Source organism: Gorilla gorilla, chromosome 10, assembly GCF_029281585.2.
Source record: "Gorilla gorilla gorilla isolate KB3781 chromosome 10, NHGRI_mGorGor1-v2.1_pri, whole genome shotgun sequence".
In the NCBI taxonomy this organism is placed as follows: domain Eukaryota; kingdom Metazoa; phylum Chordata; class Mammalia; order Primates; family Hominidae; genus Gorilla; species Gorilla gorilla.
In genome coordinates, this window is record NC_073234.2 from 50,297,276 (window position 1) to 50,315,249 (window position 17,974).

Here is a 17,974-nt window from a genome sequence, read left to right on the forward strand (position 1 = left end):
GCGCGGTGTCATGCCTGTAATCCCGGCACTTTGGGAGGCTGAGGCGGGTGGATCACGAGGTCAGGAGTTCGAGACCAGCCTGGCCAACATGGTGAAACCCCATCTCTACTAAAATAAAAAAAATATAAAAATTAGTCGGGTGTGGTGGCCCACACCTGTAATCCCAGCTACTCAGGAGGCTGAGGCAGGAGAATCGCTTGAACCTAGGAGGCGGAGGTTGCAGTGAGCCAAGATCGCGCCACTGCACTCCAGCCTGGGTGACAGAGCTAGACTCTGTCTCAAAAAATAAGATAAATAAATTTAAAAAAAAAGCAAAAGTCACTGAGCGAGGTATTTAACCGTCTCTTCTGAAATAGTCCTGATCTCCCACCTATAGCTCTTGCTGCTCCATTTCCTGATTTTTAAATTTATTTTTTAATAAAATTTAATGATCTGTACTTATCGATGTATACTTATTGACTGGTTGTTATCTGTCTGCCCCACAGAATATAGGTTTTCAGAGAACAGGAACTTTTTATGTCTTTATCATTGCTATATCCCACTGCCCAGAATCAGTGCCTGGAACATAGTAGATTCTCTACAAATAGTGCACTTGTTAAATGAATGAAACTAAATTAAATGAACATATATGTTGTGTATCCTTACTGCATTGATTGGCATATGAGAAAATTAAACAGAAGAAACTAACAGCAAGATCAGTAGTGTCCTAGACTCCAAGAAGTCTTTCCAGACTAATCCTATTCAGCATTAGAAGTACAGTCATAGGCCAGGTGGGGTGGCTTTCGCCTGCACTTTGGGAGGCCAAGGTGGGCGGATCACCTGAGGTCAGGAGTTCAAGACCAGCCTGGCTAACATGGCGAAACCCTGTCTCTACCAAAAAAACACAAAAATTAGGCCCAGCACGGTGGCTCACGCCTGTCATCCCAGCACTTTGGGAGGCCAAGGCGGGTGGATCACGAGGTCAGAAGTTCGAGACCAGCCTGGCTGACATGGTGAAGCCCTGTCTCTCCTAAAAATACAAAAATTAGACAGGCGTGGTGGTGGGCACCTGTAATCCCAGCTTCTTGGGAGGCTGAGGCAGGAGAATCACTTGAAACCAGAAGGCAGAGGTTGCAGTGAGCCGAGATAGTGCCACTGCACTCCAGCCTGGGCGAAAGAGTGAAACTCTGTCTCAAAAAACAAAACAAAACAAAACAAATACAAAAATTAGCCAGGCGTGATGGCGGGCACCTGTAATCCCAGCTACTTGGGAGGCTGAGGCAGGAGAATTGCTTGAATCTGGGAGGTGGAGGTTGCAGTGAGCCTAGGCGTGCCACTGCACTCCAGCCTGGGTGATAGAACGAGACTCTGTCTCAAATAAAAAAAAAAGCGCCATCATTCTGAATCTCTCACTCTACCCCTTGAGAAGACTCCGCCACCAACCTCTTTTTCAGTTCAGGTGACTCAAGCAGGGCTGACCCCCCCCCTGCCTCCAAGGATCAGCTTGTGTCCCAGGCACCCCATGGTCACTGTTTTTGGTTTGGGACTGGCTCATGACCCAAGCTAGGTAGCAGGCAGAGCTTTCTGTGTTAGTCTGGAAAGACTTCTTGGAGTCTAGGCTAGGACACTACTCATCTTTTTCCTTTTGTTTTGTTTTGTTTTTGTTTTTGTTTTGAGACAGAGTCTTGCTCTGTTGCCCAGGCTGGAGTGCAGTGGTGCAATCTCACTGCAACCTCTGCCTCCTGGGCCCATGTGTTCCTCCTGCCTCAGCCTCCCGAGTAAGTTTCCCTGGGACTTTTGCTGGAACTATAGGAAAAAGGACCAAGTCAGCCCAGTGCAGATGGTGGTCACTGTTCTATCATGCAGGGAAACCTGCCTGAGAACAAAACCACACTGATTCTAAAGCAGAGACTAGAGAGTGAGAAATAGAAAGAAAGAGACAGGGCCTGGTGCAGTGGCCCTAGCCTGTAATCCCAGAATTTTGGGATGTTGAGGCAGGAGGATCGCTTGAAACCAGAAGTGTGAGATCAGCCTGGGCAACAAAATGAGACCCTGTCCCTATTACAAAAAAAAAAAAAAAAAAAAAAGGAGGAGGAGGGGTGGGGGAGGGAAAAAAGGAAAGGGACAGGTGGACAGTGACTTGGTGATATCTGGGTCCCCAGCTTCAGTCCTGCCTACAGTGAGCTGTGTTTTTGGGTTTCCCAGTTTATGTGAGTGATTCAGCTCCTTTTGAGCACAAGCAGTTTGAATTGGGTTTCTGTCATTGACAATCACAAAACACAACAAAACAAAACCTTACCTAATGCACATTTAGCTGTATAATTTCTACTATGTCGAATTTCACTTGTTTACTTAATATTATATACAGGTTTTTACCTAAGACTTATGAACATTTTTATAGTTTATAAAATAATCTTGTATTTACATATCACTTAATTTTAACACAATTATGTGAGGTAGGGCATACATATTTTTTTTTATTTAGTAATTTTTTTTTTTTTGAAACACAGTCTCACTCTGCTACCCAGGCTGGAGTGCAGAGGTATAATCATAGCTCACTGCAACCTTGAATTCCTGGGCTCAAAGGATCCTCCTGCCTCAGCTTCCCAAAGTGCTCAGATTATAGGTGTGAGCCAATGAGCCTGGCTAATTTTTTTTTTTTTAAGAGATGGGGTCTCAGGCCAGGTGCTGTGGCTCACGCCTATAATCCCAGCACTTTGGAAGGCCAAGGAGGGTGGATCACAAGGTCAGGAGTTTGAGACCAGCCTGGCCAATATGGTGAAATCCTATCTCTACTAAAAATACAAAAATTAGCCAGGCGTGGTGGTGCAAGACTGTAGTCCCAGCTACTCGGGAGGCTGAGGCAGGAGAATCGCTTGAACCCGGGAGATGGAGGTTGCAGTGAGCCGAGATCGCGCCACTGCACCCTAGCCTGGGCGACAGAGTGAGACTCTGTCTCAAAAAAAAAAAAAAAGAGATGGGGTCTCACCCTGTCACCCAGGCTGGAGTGAAGTACGCAATCATAGCACACTGCAGCCTTGAACTCCTGGGCTCAAGGGATCCTCCTGCCTCAGCCTCCAGAGTAGCTGGGACTACAGGAGCAGGCTACCATGCCTGGCTGAATTTTTTTTTTTTTTGAGATGGAGTCTCGCTCTGTCGCCCAGGCTGGAGTGTAGTGGTGTGATCTCGGCTCACTGCAACCTCCACCTCCTGGGTTCAAGCGATTTTCCTCCCTCAGCCTCCTGAGTAGCTGGGATTACAGTCTTGCACCACAATGCCTAAGTTTTATTTTTATTTATTTATTTTTTGAGACAGGGTTTCACTCCCATTGCCCAGGCTGGAGTGCAGTGGTGTGATCTCAGCTCATTGCAACCTCTGCCTCCCGGGCTCAAGTGATTATCCTGCCTCAGCCTCCCCAGTAGCTGGGACTATAGGCATGTGCCACCGCTCCCAGCTAATTTTTGTATTTTTTTTTAGAGATGAGGTCTTGCCATGTTGCCCACTTGGTCTCAAACTCCTGAGCTCAAGTGATCGGCCCACCTCAGCCTCCCAAAATGCTGGAATTACAGGTGTGAGCCACCGCGTCTGGCCTAATTTTTTATTTTTTGTAAAGATAGGATCTCATTATGTTGCCCTGGCTGGTTTTGAACTCCTGGGCTCAAGTGATCCTTCTGCCTTGGCCTCCCAAAGTGCTGAGATTATAGGTGAGAGCCACTGTGTCCAGCCAAGAAATATATTTTACAGTAACCCCGTACATATGTACACACACACGCACACACTCTTAAAGTTGCACAAAACAATACCTACCTTAGTGCCTGTGACATTCTCTGATATTTTCTATTCTATTTTTTAAAAATTCTGGCTGGGCGCAGTGGCTCACGCCTGTCATGCCAGCACTTTGGGAGGCTGAGGCGGGCAGATCACAAGGTCAGGAGTTCGAGACCGGCCTGGCCAACATGGTGAAACCCCCGACTCTACTAATAATACAAAAATTAGCTGGGTGTGGTGGTGGATGCCTGTAATCCCAGCTACTTGGGAGGCTGAGGCAGGAGAATTGCTTGAACCTGGGAGGCAGAGGTTGCAGTGAGACAAGATTGTGCCACTGCATTTTAGCCTGGGTGACAGAGCAAGACTCTGTCTCAGAAAAAAAAAAAAAAAAAAAAATTCTGTTTTATTTCAGCACTTTGGAAGGCCAAGGCAGGTGGATCCCTTGAGTCCTGAAGTTTGAAACCAGCCTGGGCAATATAGGGAGACCCTGTTTTCTTGCTGTGTCCAACTACCTAGAACAACCATTGAGTCAGGAGAAAGAATTATGGATCTCCTGCCCAGGGACCCAGATGAAAGGTCTCTTTGCTTCAGGGCTCTCTTAATAAAAAAAAGAAAAGAAAAAATATTCTGGTTGCAACCTACAGGTTTTTTTTTTTTTTTCGCTGGAATGAAGTGGTGCCATCTCAGCTCACTGCAACCTCTGCCTCCTGGGTTCAAGCAATTCTCCTGCCTGAGCCTCCCAAGTAGCTGGGACTACAGGCACCTACCACCACACCCAGCTAACTTTTGTATTTTTATTAGAAACAGGGTTTCACCATGTTGGCCAGGCTGGTCCCAAACTCCTGAGCTCAAGGGATCTTCCCGCCTTGGCCTCCCAAAGTGCTGGGATTACAGGCGTGAACCACTGTGCCTGGCCGCAATTCACAGTGTTTTTTTTTTTGTTTTTTTTTTTTAAATTTTTTTTTTTTCAGAGACAGGGTCTTGCTCTGTTGCCCAAGTTGGAGTGCATTAGCATGATCACAGTTCACTGCAGTCTTGAACTCCTGGAGTTTTCTGTTCTTCTGTGACTACCCTATGTTATTCTTGTCTCAATTTTTGAATGGAAGGGAATTGTTTAAGGTGTACAAGATGGAGGCAATATGGTGTGGTGGTTGAGTCTTGGCTCGTGGGTCTAACAGATTTGTGTTCAAAGCCTGGCTTTGCCACTAACTAGCTGTGTCGTTAGGCAAATTATACTCCAAGTCTCAGATTCCTAATTTGCAAAATGAGAATAATAATAAATAATACTTCCTGCCCCATTAGTTTATTATGAGGATTGTTTTTTTGGTAGAGACATGGTCTCGCTATGTTGCCCAGGCTGTTCTCAAACTCCTGGCCTCAAGTGATCTGCCTGCCTCGGCCTCCCAAAGTGCTGGGATTGCAGGCGTGAATTTTTGTGCCAGCCTACTACAAGGATTAATGCTTGTGAAGTGTTAAATATAGTGTTTGGTACACAATAAAAATTCAATTAAGGTTGTCAGTTACTCTTGAGTATAAATTGGGAACCGAGAAGGCAAAAATGGAGTGTGTTTTTTGCAGATGGACAGAGGGCAGCCAGGACACAGCTCAGCTTGCTCATGCTCAGAGAGTTAAGCTGCTGACCCTGAAGGCAGGGGGCACACAACTGTGTGTGGGAGCCAGACTAAGCAGTTGAGACAGGGCAGACAGTGTGAGAAAGCTGTTGATGAGAGCTGCTGCTGAATAAAATCATCTTTCACCTGTCTACAGCTCCCCAAGTGTTCTTTCTGCTCATCCACCCACTGCCTCTGGACCTCAACATGACCTTTGGCGTAGTCTAAACCTGACACTCAAAACAGTTACAGATTTCTTTGTCCCTTCTCCACTCCCACTTTTCTGAGACAGGGTCTTGCTCTGTCGCAGAGGCTGGAGTGCTCTGGTGTGATCACGGCGCACTGCAGCCTTGACCTCCTAGCCTCAAATGATCCTCCCACCTCAGCCTCCCAAGAAGCTGGGATGTTCCACAGGCACATTCCACTACACCCAGGTAATTTTAAAATTTTTTGTAGAGAGGGGGTCTCCTTATGTTGCCCAGGGTAAGAATTCCTAAACTCAAATAGGCTTTTTCCTGCCAAGACTTTAGTTCGTGGGTGATTTTACAGGTGCTTCTATTTTCCCTTCAAGTGGAACAAATTGGCCCCCAGTCCAATCTGCAGAGACAGCTTTGCCTTGGGGAAGTTACCTGATGTAGAACAAGGACAGGAGACAGGTCAAGTTGTAGTTATTTGACTTTCGTGATTAAGAGAGCCCTGAAGCAAAGAGACCTTTCAACTGGATCCCTGGGCAGGAGATCCATAATTCTTTCTCCTGACTCAATGGTTGTTCTAGGTAGGAACCAGAACCACTTGCTGGAAGCCTGCCTTGACTTATTTGAATCGATTACTGCTTTTCTTTCTTTTCCATTCTAAGCTATTATGTTTTTATGGTACTAAGCAGATTTTCTTGAAAACTTCTAGAAAACTGCCTGCTACCTGAAAGAAACTGTTTTCTTCTCTCCTGTATTTTACGCCACCCCAATGCTTCTCCTATGCAGCTTTGTCATCTAAGTTATTTCCCTGAGGCAAAATTTCCCCATTCTTTCAGCTCCCCTCCTCCCAGATTGAGAAATTCTAGGCTTGCCCTGGACTTCTCTCCTGTAGTCTCTGGGTTTTTTTCCTTTCTTTTTCTTTTCCATCAGGCACCAAGTCCGGAGTTTGCGTGGCTCTGATGTCTGCTCGTGGATCACTGATTGACCAGGCTGAAGCCAGCGGGTCCTTTAGATCCCGAGGGATAATAGAGCAGGCAGCATTTCCACCCACGTTCTGAGACTCCTCATAATTGCCTCAGTGCTGCACGTACCTATATGGAAAATACAAGTGCACCGTCAGGCTTGGGGTTAATGGTTTCACCTCACGTCTCAGAGGAGCAGAGTCCTAGTGCACCTGTGGAGCCTGAACCAGCTGCACTCCAAGAGGAGCAGAGAAGGGAAGCAATTTCTTACTCCACCCCTTTCAACCACTGGCACTCACAGGCTTGCCACCTACTCTTGCTCCTGCCAAATGGTACAGAGATGAAATCTTAGAATAAAATTTTTGAACTCAATAAATTGTTAATTAATATCTAGGAGTGGCAGATATATAATGCTTCTCTTTTCACGGCAGGTCAAAGATGAAATCTGATTAGGCTTTGGAGGGCGTGGTTTGCCTCTTGAAATTCCTTGCCCGTCTTTAGAAAGCTGTGTTGCTTAGAGCACCCAAAAGTGCCCTTTTTCTAACTGAGGGAGGCGCACTTGTCTTCATATATAGAGGCAGGAGCTGGCATTGGGAAAGTCAAACTAGTTCTACACCATGAGGAAGAAGCAGCTGAAGACGGAGGCAGCTCCACACTGTGAGCTAAGTAAGTAGCCCAGGGAAGCTGCCCAGCTGAGCAGACGTGAAACGGTGACAAGTACAGCTTTAGCAATTTTATTTTCTAGTTATAATAGAAGTTCCCAAAGGAAAGGTTCCGGTCTGGAGGAACTTCATCAAACCTTTCTGAAACTCCACAGATGTACTGTAGCGAGAATCTCAGAACTAATTTGTGCATTTTCTTTTTTCTCCAGGAGAAATTCTGTATGAAAACCAACCTGCTCCAGGAAGCCAAGCCCCTCCGCCTTTTTTTTGGTCCCCGAGTTTGTTCTTACTTTGCACTTTATTTGGATTTTTCTCTTTGCAGTTCACGCTCCTTTCCTCATTTCTTGGTCTCTCTTACTAATGAAATTTTCTCCTAGCTGTTTTTACGTGAATGAAGAAGCTCAATTACCTTTAATGCTGTAAGCAGTGCGAGGGGTCGGGGAGTGAGGGTGGCGGGAGGATCTAATGTTTTTGGTGGCTGTAAACGACATTGTAGAAAATTACGGTAATTTGTTAGGCCATTTATTCCCTCTTCACCAGTCTGGCAGTCTCATCTTCAGAGCAAAAGATACGGTGTGAGGCTGAAACTGGCGATAGAGTGGGATTGCTTTTGGGTAGGTAGGATGAAGTCTGGGGAGAATCGAGTCAGCTGGGCGAGGAGGAAAACAATTCACTACGGAGGCTTGGGAGGACACCTAAGGCGGTCAAACTGGCTGCACTAGCTGATGTTTCTCGGTTCCTCCCAGGTGTGGGGTGCTCTTGGTGGGGCAGCAGATACTATGATGTGGCTTTGGGGGCGCGAGGAAATGTCCCTTCCAGGTGGCTATCCTTTTTTTTTGAGACAGGGTTTTGCTCTGTCACCCAGGCTGGAGTGCAGTGGCACGATCTTGTCTCACCGCAGCCTCCACCTCCCAGGCCCAAGTGATTCTCCCACCTCAGTCCCCGAGTAGCTGGGACCACAGGCGGGCGCCGTGATGCCTGGCTAATTTTTTTTTTCTTTTTTTGAGACGGAGTTTTCGCTCTTGTTTCCAAGGCTGGAGTGCAATGGCGCGATCTCGGCTCACCGCACCTCCGCCTCCCGGGTTCAAGCGATTCTCCTGCCTCAGCCTCCCGAGTAGCTGTGATTACAGGCATGCGCCACCACGCCCGGCTAATTTTGTATTTTTAGTAGAGACGGGGTTTCTCCATGTTGGTCAGGCTGGTCTCAAACTCCCGATCTCAGGTGATCCGCCCGCCTGGGCCTTCCAAAGTGCTGGGAGTACAGGCGTGAGCCACTGCGCCCGGCCTTTGCTTGGCTAATTTTAAAATTTTTTGTAGAGACCGGGTCTCACTATGTTGCCCAGGCTGGTATCGAACTCCTGCACTCAAGTGATCCTCCCGCCTCGGTCTCTCAAAGTGCTGGGCATTACAAGTGTGAGCCTCCGCGCCTGGCCTGGCTACCCTTTACAGGATAGAGCTATACCTCGTAGCTTGTCAGTACCTAACGTGGCGCCACGGCGAACTAGGGCAGGAATCTTATCTGTCCCCAGACTGCTAGCGAACTGGAGCTCCCCAGTCCATGGGCTGTGTGGGTCTGGCCAACGCAAGCAGCAACTAGGCAGCATGCAGCTCCCGCCGGGTGCCCCAGGGGCCGTCGCATCCAGACTCCGCGTGGGCGGAGCCTCGGTCCCTGGTCGGCGGGCCACGCATCCCGGCCGCTGCAGGGACTCCAGCCAATAGGGATGTGCGGCTGCCGTCCTGTCGACCAATCGCGGGGAGGGGAGGGCGTTAGCCAGCTTGGCGCTGGCTCCCGGAATATGGAGCCCTGGGCGCGGGGGCGGCGTGTCAGGTGGTTGCGGAGCTGGTAAGGTGAGGGGAAGGCAAGGTCAGGGGTCACGGCATTCCGCTCGCTGGCAGGGAGGGGCGCGGGGCGGCTCGAGGGCCTGTGTCGGGGGTCAGGCTCCGGGGCTAGGATGCGACACCGGCTCGCCGTGCGGGGCTGTGAGGGGAGGTGTGGCCAGGGAGGGCCTCAGGCCCAGAGTCCAGGACTGATGGAGTCGCGCCATTCAGAGAAAGACCCAAAGATGGGGGCAGGGAGGGAACGCCGGAGGTCGCGGGGGTCTCGCCCCTTCCCCGCCACGGCCTAGGACACATGGCCCAGCTCCCAGCTGCACCGGATGGCGCGTCCGGCCCGTGTCGGGGTGCGCTGACCTGCTTCGACGCAGCGAAAAGAGGCCGACGGGCACAGGGCAAGGTCTTTCGTGGCCTCTTCGTCGGCGCCGCAGGGGGCCGGGCTGCTCTCCGGGGCCTCCCGCCGCCCCGCTTCAACAAAAGACTCGTTATAGCCTAACCGACTTCAGGGAGCGCCTTCTGTGTGAATAGCCTGCATACGCGGCTCAGTAGTTGTGCGTAGATTGGTTTTAAGGCTGTTTGTGTAGCTCTCAGGGACCCTCTGGATTCCAGGCTCCAATGAGCAGGGTTTTTCTACAGGGGGATATTGCACATATGTAAGTGGGCTGGATGGCTCTCCCAGCTGTTCGTTTCATGTGTCCCCACTTTTAAAGCTACCGCTTAAATGTGACATCTCTTGCAAAAGCAAAAATGATATGGAAGGAGAGTTTGCAAGGGGAGATAGGCTTCTAAAAACTTGCTGGCCTCAATCTTAGTGACTGTTGGTGAAAAATGGAGAAGCTATGTTTACATTGACTTCTGGAACCCGAAGCCCCACCAGTTCGCATGATTTCTTGGCTTTGTAAATCTTTGAGCATGTTGTTTGCCTCTTTCTTCTTTTGCTCCACCTACTTAAAATGGGGATTGATAATATCAGTCTTACAGGGTTGTTGGTATGAAATTAGTTAATAAACAACAAAGTACTTAGAACTCTTGATGTGGAGGAGTTTTTGTTGTTGTTACCTTCTTTCCCCTTAACACTTCTAAAGAATTCTAACCTTATTACTTATTCTTTGCTCAGAGTCTCATGACTTATCACCAGTGAACCCGCCGGCCTATACTTTCCATTGACATCATTAACTTTGATCTGAGGGTATAGTGTAGTTATATGTGACTAGAGGATTTCTGCTGCGTGTTTGTTTTATTAAATACGGTTGGAAACTTTCATTATACTAGGTCATTTATTGTGATACCTGTGTTGGGTAAATGAAACCTGAAACCTTCGGCTGTTTATTTTTTCATTGGACAGTATTTCATTGACAGTCTTGCTTGGCCTACGCAGTTTATTTTGGAGCCAGTACTAAAAAGGCCATGATTGCAGCATACTTGGTTTCTCATGTTTCCGGAATGGCAGTGGGACTCGGGAGGGGAATTTCTGGGTAGCCTGGCAGCACTTCTTGTTAAGGAATGGGGAAGCTTCTTATGAATCTAATCTTACTCTAATGTTAGGAAATCAGCAGTGGTCCCTTGGATTACTCTACAAAGCTAGTAGGCAGCTTTGGTTCAGTTATGACTCAGTGAAGGTTAGAGAATTATATCTACAAAGTAGGATCTTTTTCTTTCTTTCGTTTTTTGATACGGAGTTTCGCTCTTGTTGCCCAGGCTGGAATGTAATGGCGCTATCTCGGCTTACTGCAACCTCTGCCTCCCGGGTTCAAGCTATTCTCCTGCCTCAGCCTCTTGATGCCCGGCGAATTTTTTTTGTATTTTTAGTAGTGACGGGGTTTCACCATGTTGGCCAGGCTGGTCTGGAACTCCTGACCTCAAGTGATCCACCTGTATCGGCCTTCCGAAGTGCTGGGGTGGTGTGAGCCACCGCGCCCTGCCAGATCTTTCTTGTTTGACTTTCATTGCTAAGAATTTGGGTGAGTGTTGTTGAATCAAAGACATCTTTATTCTCTGCCTCCTCACCATGCACATATGTACAAATGTCTGCTGACAGATATCTGCCCTTCCTATGGCCTTAAAAAGCCTTCTCATATTCTCATGGTGCTATCTGGGATACTCCAGTGGAAGACTGCTTTGTCTTCTAATTCTTCCCTTCAAAGAAGCTGCTATTTATACACATAGCATTATTAGGAACTAGTCAGAAAATGAGAAACTTTAAGTTTATGAAAAAAAAATTGCTTACTTCAGCTGCATGCTGGCCAAATTTAGTTGAAGTGCAGATGGTATAAGTTTAGTTGTTTAGTTTTGGAATAAGAGAGTTCAAGACTTCCCCTCCCACCCCCCGCAAGACAAGGTCTGGCTCTGTAACCCAGGTTGGAGTACAGTGGCATGATCACAGCTCACTGCAGGGTTGACCTCCCAGGCTCAAGTGATCCTCCTGCCACAGCCTCCCTAGTAGCTGGGAGTACAAGTGCATGCCACCACCCCTAATTTTTAAAAATTTTTTTGTGGAGATGGAGTCTTACTAGGTTGCCCAGGCTGTCTTGAACCCCTGGGTGCCAGCCACCGTGCCCAACCAGTTTAATACTTCTTTAGGATTTAAAGTTGGAAGTTGGCCTGGTAAGAGTGAAGGACAATGTCTTTGTAATCTGTTTTTGCCTGAGAGGCATGGGAATGACACCTTTAAAGAACTGAGTGTATTTGAGGCAGAAAGGGAAGTCTGCTGCCCTACTATTGTCATTATTATCATCTCTCTGAGGCTCTGTAGTTTGAGTAAAACATTCTGGGAAAAAAGGTAGGGGCATTTGAATGAGCAGAATATAATGAATTAGAAAATGCAGACCATGTCTCACTTACTGGCTGCCATTTATTCTTTATTTTTATTTTTTTGAGACAGGGTCTCGCTCTCTTGCCCAGGCTGGAGTGCAGTGGTTCAGTCTTGGTTCACTGCAACCTCCACATTCCAGGCTTAAGTGATCCTCCCACTAGAGCCTCCTGAGTTGCTGGGACTACAGGCTTGCGCCACCATGCTCAGCTAATTTTTAATTTTTTTGTAGAGTTGAGTTCTCACTATATTGCCCAGGCTGGTCTTGAACTCCTAGGTTCAAGCAATCCTCCTGCCTTGGCCTCCCAAAGTGCTGGGATTACAGGCATGAGCCACTGCGCCCAGCCTTGCCATTTATTCTTTTTATAATTTAACAAATATTTATGGAGCAATTTACATTAATTGGCCCCTTGAGACACAAGAGCCTTCAAGGCATCATCAGGAATATTCTAGGTACAATAAAATGACATGTATATAATAAGGTATATTTTAATGAAATCATAATGGAATATAAAACAATTGGCCAGCAATGATCAAAATGGCCTAACTTCTCTTCCACTTTTAATTTCAGGTTAAAGTAATTTATATTTTTTGGCATAAGGAACAAATTAGGGTTTTTAGTCTTGTTTTGGTGCTTATTGCCGATAAGTCATTTTGTGTCAGGTTTGTGTTTGTTTTGGTCTCATCTCTACTAAGCTGATAGCTGTTAAAACTCCTAGGAAATGAAAGAAGAAAGCTACAAGTTAATTATTAAAACTTTACCAGGTTTCAAAGAGCAGAAAGAGGCTTGTTAAAGGCTGGAGAATCTTGTAGTATATATTGTCTTAATTTTTCTTTGCTTTTAGGAGAAGAAACTTGGAGGACAATATTTACTTAAAGTTGTTAAGGTCAATCTACATCATTTGGGAGCCAATATCCATCATTAGGAAAAATGGGTTGAATGTAATCTAATGAAAATTCTTCATATTTGCCAGAGAAAAGCTACTTAAGTGTGAGGGCAAAACATATTTTCTGAGGCAAGAAATAGGTATAGGCTGGTTTAATAGGGGACTTTTTTTTTTTTTTTTTTGGAAAAAAGTAATTTTTTTTTTTTTTTTAATGGAGACTGGGTTTCTTGCTATGTTGCCCAGGCTGGTCTCAAGCTTTTGGGCTCACGCAATCCTCCCGCCTCAGCCTCCCAAAGTGCTAAGGGATTACAGATGTGAGCCACCATGGCCAGTCTAATAGGGAATTTTCTTATTCCAATAGAAAGGGGTCTTTGAAATTGTTCACAGAGCTTGGCATTGTGTTCCATGATAGAGGTGTCAGATCAGGAGGCCAGGTTTGTCCCCCAAAAGGAAACACACTGCTGTAAACTTCTGGTTAGGAGGAAGTTTAGAGGAAGCTCACACTGAGAGTTGGGAAGAACAAAGACAAAGCTATAGTCACTGGAAGTAAGACTTTAGTGACCCTGACTTGTGAGCATTCAGGGAGATTTGGAAGCTGGTTAAGCCTCAAGAGCGCTGATGGGAGAAGATGAAGAGTTGTATTTAATGGGTACCAGCCCCTTCTAATTCTGATGTCTCTGGTTGATGTGTGATATTTTTGTTTAAAAGATAAGTACTCCTTGACAGCCTGGCCACATTTCTCCCAACTGTTATCGTTTTTTGACACCCAGGCAGCTGGTTTCATTATCAGCTGTACTCTTCCTCCTTACATCTTCCTCCCCCCTCCTCTTCTTGCTTCCTAACATTTTCTCCACTTTCTCTTTTTCTTTTTTCTTTATCTTAAGATGGTCTCAATGTCAGGTTTTTCATTCAACTACAAAACACTTAAAAGTCCAGCTCAGGTGAGAAACAGCAAACTTGGTGTTGAGTTGAAGTTGTGGTTGTCTTTTTTTTTTTTTTGAGACAGGGTCTCACTATGTCACCCAGGCTGGAGAGCAGTGGTGTGATCTCAGCTCACCGCAACCTCTGCCTCCCAGGCTCAAGCGATTCTCCTGCCTCAGCCTCCCAAGTAGCTGGGATTACAGGCGCATGCCACTACTGCCTGGCTAATTATTGTATTTTTAGTAGAGATGGGGTTTCACCATGTTGGCAAGGCTGGTCTTGAACTCCTGACCTCAAATGATCCACCTGCCTCAGCCTCCCAAAGTGGTGGCATTATGGGTGTGAGCCACCGCGCCTGGCCTGAAATTGTGGTTTTGTAAGTTAAATAGGATGTCTCCAATTTTGAGATTATTACTAGGGCATGCAAAGTATGGTTTGGTATCTGTAGGGGATTGGTTCCAGGACCTCACTCACATGCATACCAAAATCCTGGGATGATGCTTAAGTCCCTATAAAATGGCATAGTATTTGCATTTAAACTCTAGATTAGTTATATCAATTATAATCCCCCTCTTTTTCTTCTAGACAGGGTCTCACTTTGTCATCCAGCCTGGAGTGTAGTGGTGCAATCATGGTTCGCTGCAGCTTTGACTTCCTGGGCTCAAGGGATCCTCCCACCTTAGCCTCCTGAGTAGTTGGGACTACAGGCGTGTGGCCATCACACATGGCTAATTCTTAAATTTTTTGTAGAGACAATGTCTCACTATGTCGCCCAGGCTGGTCTCAAATTTCTGGGCTGCCTCAGCCTCCCAAAGTGCTGGGATTACAGGTGTGAGCAACTGCACTGGATCTATAATACTTAATACAATGTAATTGCTATGTAAATAATTGTTTTGTATTGTTTAGGGAATAATACCAAGAAAAAAATGGTGTATATGTTCAGTACAGGCACAAGCAACCGTTTCTTCCCCCAAATCTTTTTGATCTGCAGTTGTTTGAAACCACAAATGTGGAACCCAGGGTTACAGAGGCCTGACTGTATCTCAGTGGCCATTATGCCAGAGAGAGAGAGAGACTGGTTCATGTTAAGCGCATTGTATAATAGCAGCTCTGTTTGTACTTTATAAACTGAGTGTGTTTGTGTGGCTTTTGGTTGAAGACGTTCTAATATTACTCACTTGAGTAGAGGGGATTAGAGTTTTGAGGCCTTTTTCTAAAATGAATACTTACCACAGGGGCTTTTCACTGTTTACCATGAAGTACACATAATCAGTCTTCAACCTGACTTTTTTTTTTCTGTGTATCATTTTATATCAAATTCATTTTAATAAGAGGAAAACAGGATAAACTTACTCCAGTGTAAAAAATAATACCTCACTTGAGCTCAGGAGTTTGAGACCAGCCTGAGTAACATAGCAAGACCCCACCTTTACAAAAAAAAAAAAAAGCCAGCTGTGGTGGTACATGCCTGTAGTCTCAGCTACTTGGGAACTTGGGAGGCTGAGGTGGGAGGATCACTTGAGCCTGGGATTGTGCAACTGCACTCTAGCCTGGGAGGCTAGAAATATGTAAATAATTGTTCTGTAAGACCCTGTCTCAAAAAATAAAATAAAAAACAATACCAGACTTTATACCTTCAAGAACAATTTGGAAATTCACATGTCTATTCTAAGCTGTTTCTTTCCCCACACCTCGAATGGGAGCAGATTGAGTTTTAGAACTAATTGGGCTGGGCATGGTAGCTCATACCTGTGATCCCAGCACCTTGGAAGGCTGAGGTGGATGGATCCTTTGACCCCAGGAGTTCAAGACCAGCCTGGGCAACATGGTGAAACCATGTCTCTACAACAAATACAAAAATTGGCAGGGCATGGCACACGCCTCTAGTCCCAGCTACTTGGGAGGCTGAGGCGGGAGGATCACTTGAGCCTAGGAGGTTGAAGCTACAGTGAGCTGAGACCACGCCACTGCACTCCAGCTTGGGTGACAGAGCAAGACCCTATCTCAAAAAAAAAAAAAAAAAAACAAGTTGGATAGATATTTTTGATAGACTCAGAAAATGCTGCTTCTTCATGACCTAGAATGGAAAAATAGAGGGAGAGTAATAATCTCTTATTTTAAAAAAGTGATTAATAACCTTCCTCATTAAAATACATAGGGTTCAGAAAATAATTAGCTCTGTTTGAGCTGCTAGAATATTTCAGAAAGTTTTGTTGACAGTCAGTCATCCAAATGGCAGGAGCCCACCTTCATGAAGAGCACCTGGTACAACAAGGTGTTGTGTTAATAATACAGTAATGGTTTAGTAGAACTGTCAAGTACTGTGGCCTTGAAGTAGACCATTAGGGAAAAGAGAATTTTAGAAGAATCTAGAAACCTTTTCATTTTCTTTAGGACAAATATAATTTTTTAAAAAAATCAGAATTCTTTGTTATTCTCTAATAAACACTTTGGGTGTCGCTAAGCCTTGATCTGTGCACCTAGCAGTTTCTCTTTTGTCACTAGCATGTCTCTGGCACTGAACAGTGCTTGAGGAAGAATGAACTGAACAGTGTCAAGAGGAAGAGGTGGCTTTGCCATGTAGCTTGAACACATTCTTGCTAGCATTTATTTCATCAGTTACTTCCATGAAGACACCTTTCTGGCTGCTTCTATGAAAGTTTTTTCCTATTTAATATTGTCTTTGATTTTATTGAGATGAGGAAGGTGATGAAAAAAAGGAGGAAAGAATTAAGGGACTGTATTTAAAAACATTCCTCTCTAAACCTTAGAATTAATTTTAGGGAGACCTTTTCAGCTGTAAGACTAGTGAAATGGTTTTGAGTACCTTTATTCTCTATAGGGGAATTTTATATGAAAACGAATTATTTCAAACCCAAACTATTTATTTATTTATTTATTTATTTGTTTATGACAGACAGGGTCTTGCTCTGTAGCCCAGGCTGGGGTGCCCTGATCACGGCTCACTGCAGCCACAACCTCCCAGGCTCAAGCAGTCTGCCCACCTCAGTCTCCCAAGTAGCACGCACTACCACACCCAGCTAATTTTTGTATATTTTTTGTAGGGATGGGGTTTTGCCCTGTTGCCCAGGCCGGCATCGAACTCTGCTCGCCTCGGCCTTCCAAAATGCTTGGATTACAGGCTTGAGCCACCGCACTCGGCCCAAACTTTTGTTTTAACTGTAGATTAAAAAAAAAAAATGTTGAAGTTGTATATATTAATACTCAGTATTTCAAACTTTCTTAGGGGCAGTTTTTTGTTTTTTGTTTTTTGTTTTTGAGATGGAGTCTTGCTTGGTTGCCCAGGCTGGAGTGCAGTGGCATGATCTCGGCTCACTGCAACCTCCACTTCCCAGGTTCAAGCGTTTCTCCTGCCTCAGCCTCCCGATAGCTGGGATTACAGGCACCCACAACCATGCCCAGCTAATTTTTGTATTTTTAGTAGAGACGGGGTTTCATCATGTTGGCCAGGCTGGTCTCGACCTCCTGAACTCAAGTGATCCACCCACCTTGGCTTCCCAAAGTGCTGGGATTACAGGTGTGAACCACCCCACCCAGCCAGGGACAGTTTTTAAAACAGGTTTGGGCTATCCAAATTGTTCTTCCAGAGTTCTTATAAATGCTAAGAGAATATACAGAATTACTGTTAATTAGATGTTAGAATTTATTATAGCTAGTATGTGTTTTGGGGGGTAACTTAATTTTCATATAATTTCAAACTTGCAGAAAAGTTGTAAGAGTAGTACCAGGGAATGGATGATTTCAAGAAAATGACAGTGGTAAGCAGTGGGTGCCTTGAGGGAACACGGAGGAGCCACTTAAGCCAAATTAGGGAGTCAGGAATGCTTTCCTGAGAGGGGATTTTTAATATTTTGCATTTAGGTGGCACTAAGACAAACTAGTAGTAAGTTAGGCTTAAGGCAATAAATACCTGCCAACTAGACAGCTGTAGACTTCTGATTATCTATTGCAGAAGCTTTATCAGAGAGTTCAACTGAACATCCCTAAAATGTTTGTTGAGAAGCTGAGTGAATCTATATGACCTTGACATTTTTTATAAGGCAAATAATACATGTATCTGGTAAAACTTCTTTTTATGTGCAAAAGGTTTACAGTGTATATTCAGTGAGAGGTTTTCCTTTCACATGACCTCATTTGGGCTCTCCTACTCCTTCCTTCTCTCAGGGATGGCCTTTATTACCAGTTTTTGGTGTGTCCTTTGGAGATTGTATGTGTACGTGTGTGTTTTCTCTTTTTTCTTTTTGCTACATACATGATAGCATGCTGCTCAACACATTGGTTTTTTGACTTGACAACATGTAATATTTTAGAGATTGTTTCCTATCAAT

The 17,974-nt window shown here is 45.3% G+C and overlaps 1 protein-coding gene across 5 annotated transcripts in view; it reads left to right on the forward strand.

The window, feature by feature from the left end:
- The first annotated feature begins 6,415 nt into the window (after positions 1 to 6,415).
- The window catches only part of SLC11A2 (solute carrier family 11 member 2), a 49,167-nt gene continuing 37,608 nt past the window's right edge, over positions 6,416 to 17,974 (forward strand). The window contains exons 1-2 of one of the 5 annotated variants that reach the window (XM_019038584.3): positions 6,416 to 6,845; positions 6,945 to 7,179. In XM_019038584.3, coding sequence (XP_018894129.1) covers positions 7,131 to 7,179 — 49 coding nt within the window. In that variant the 5' untranslated portion in view covers positions 6,416 to 6,845; positions 6,945 to 7,130. Of the gene's footprint in view, positions 6,846 to 6,944; positions 7,180 to 8,894; positions 9,024 to 9,059; positions 9,662 to 10,706; positions 10,970 to 17,974 lie in introns of those variants that run through there. The other 4 variants (XM_063693996.1, XM_004053121.4, XM_063693995.1 and 1 more) reach the window with 4 other exon arrangements.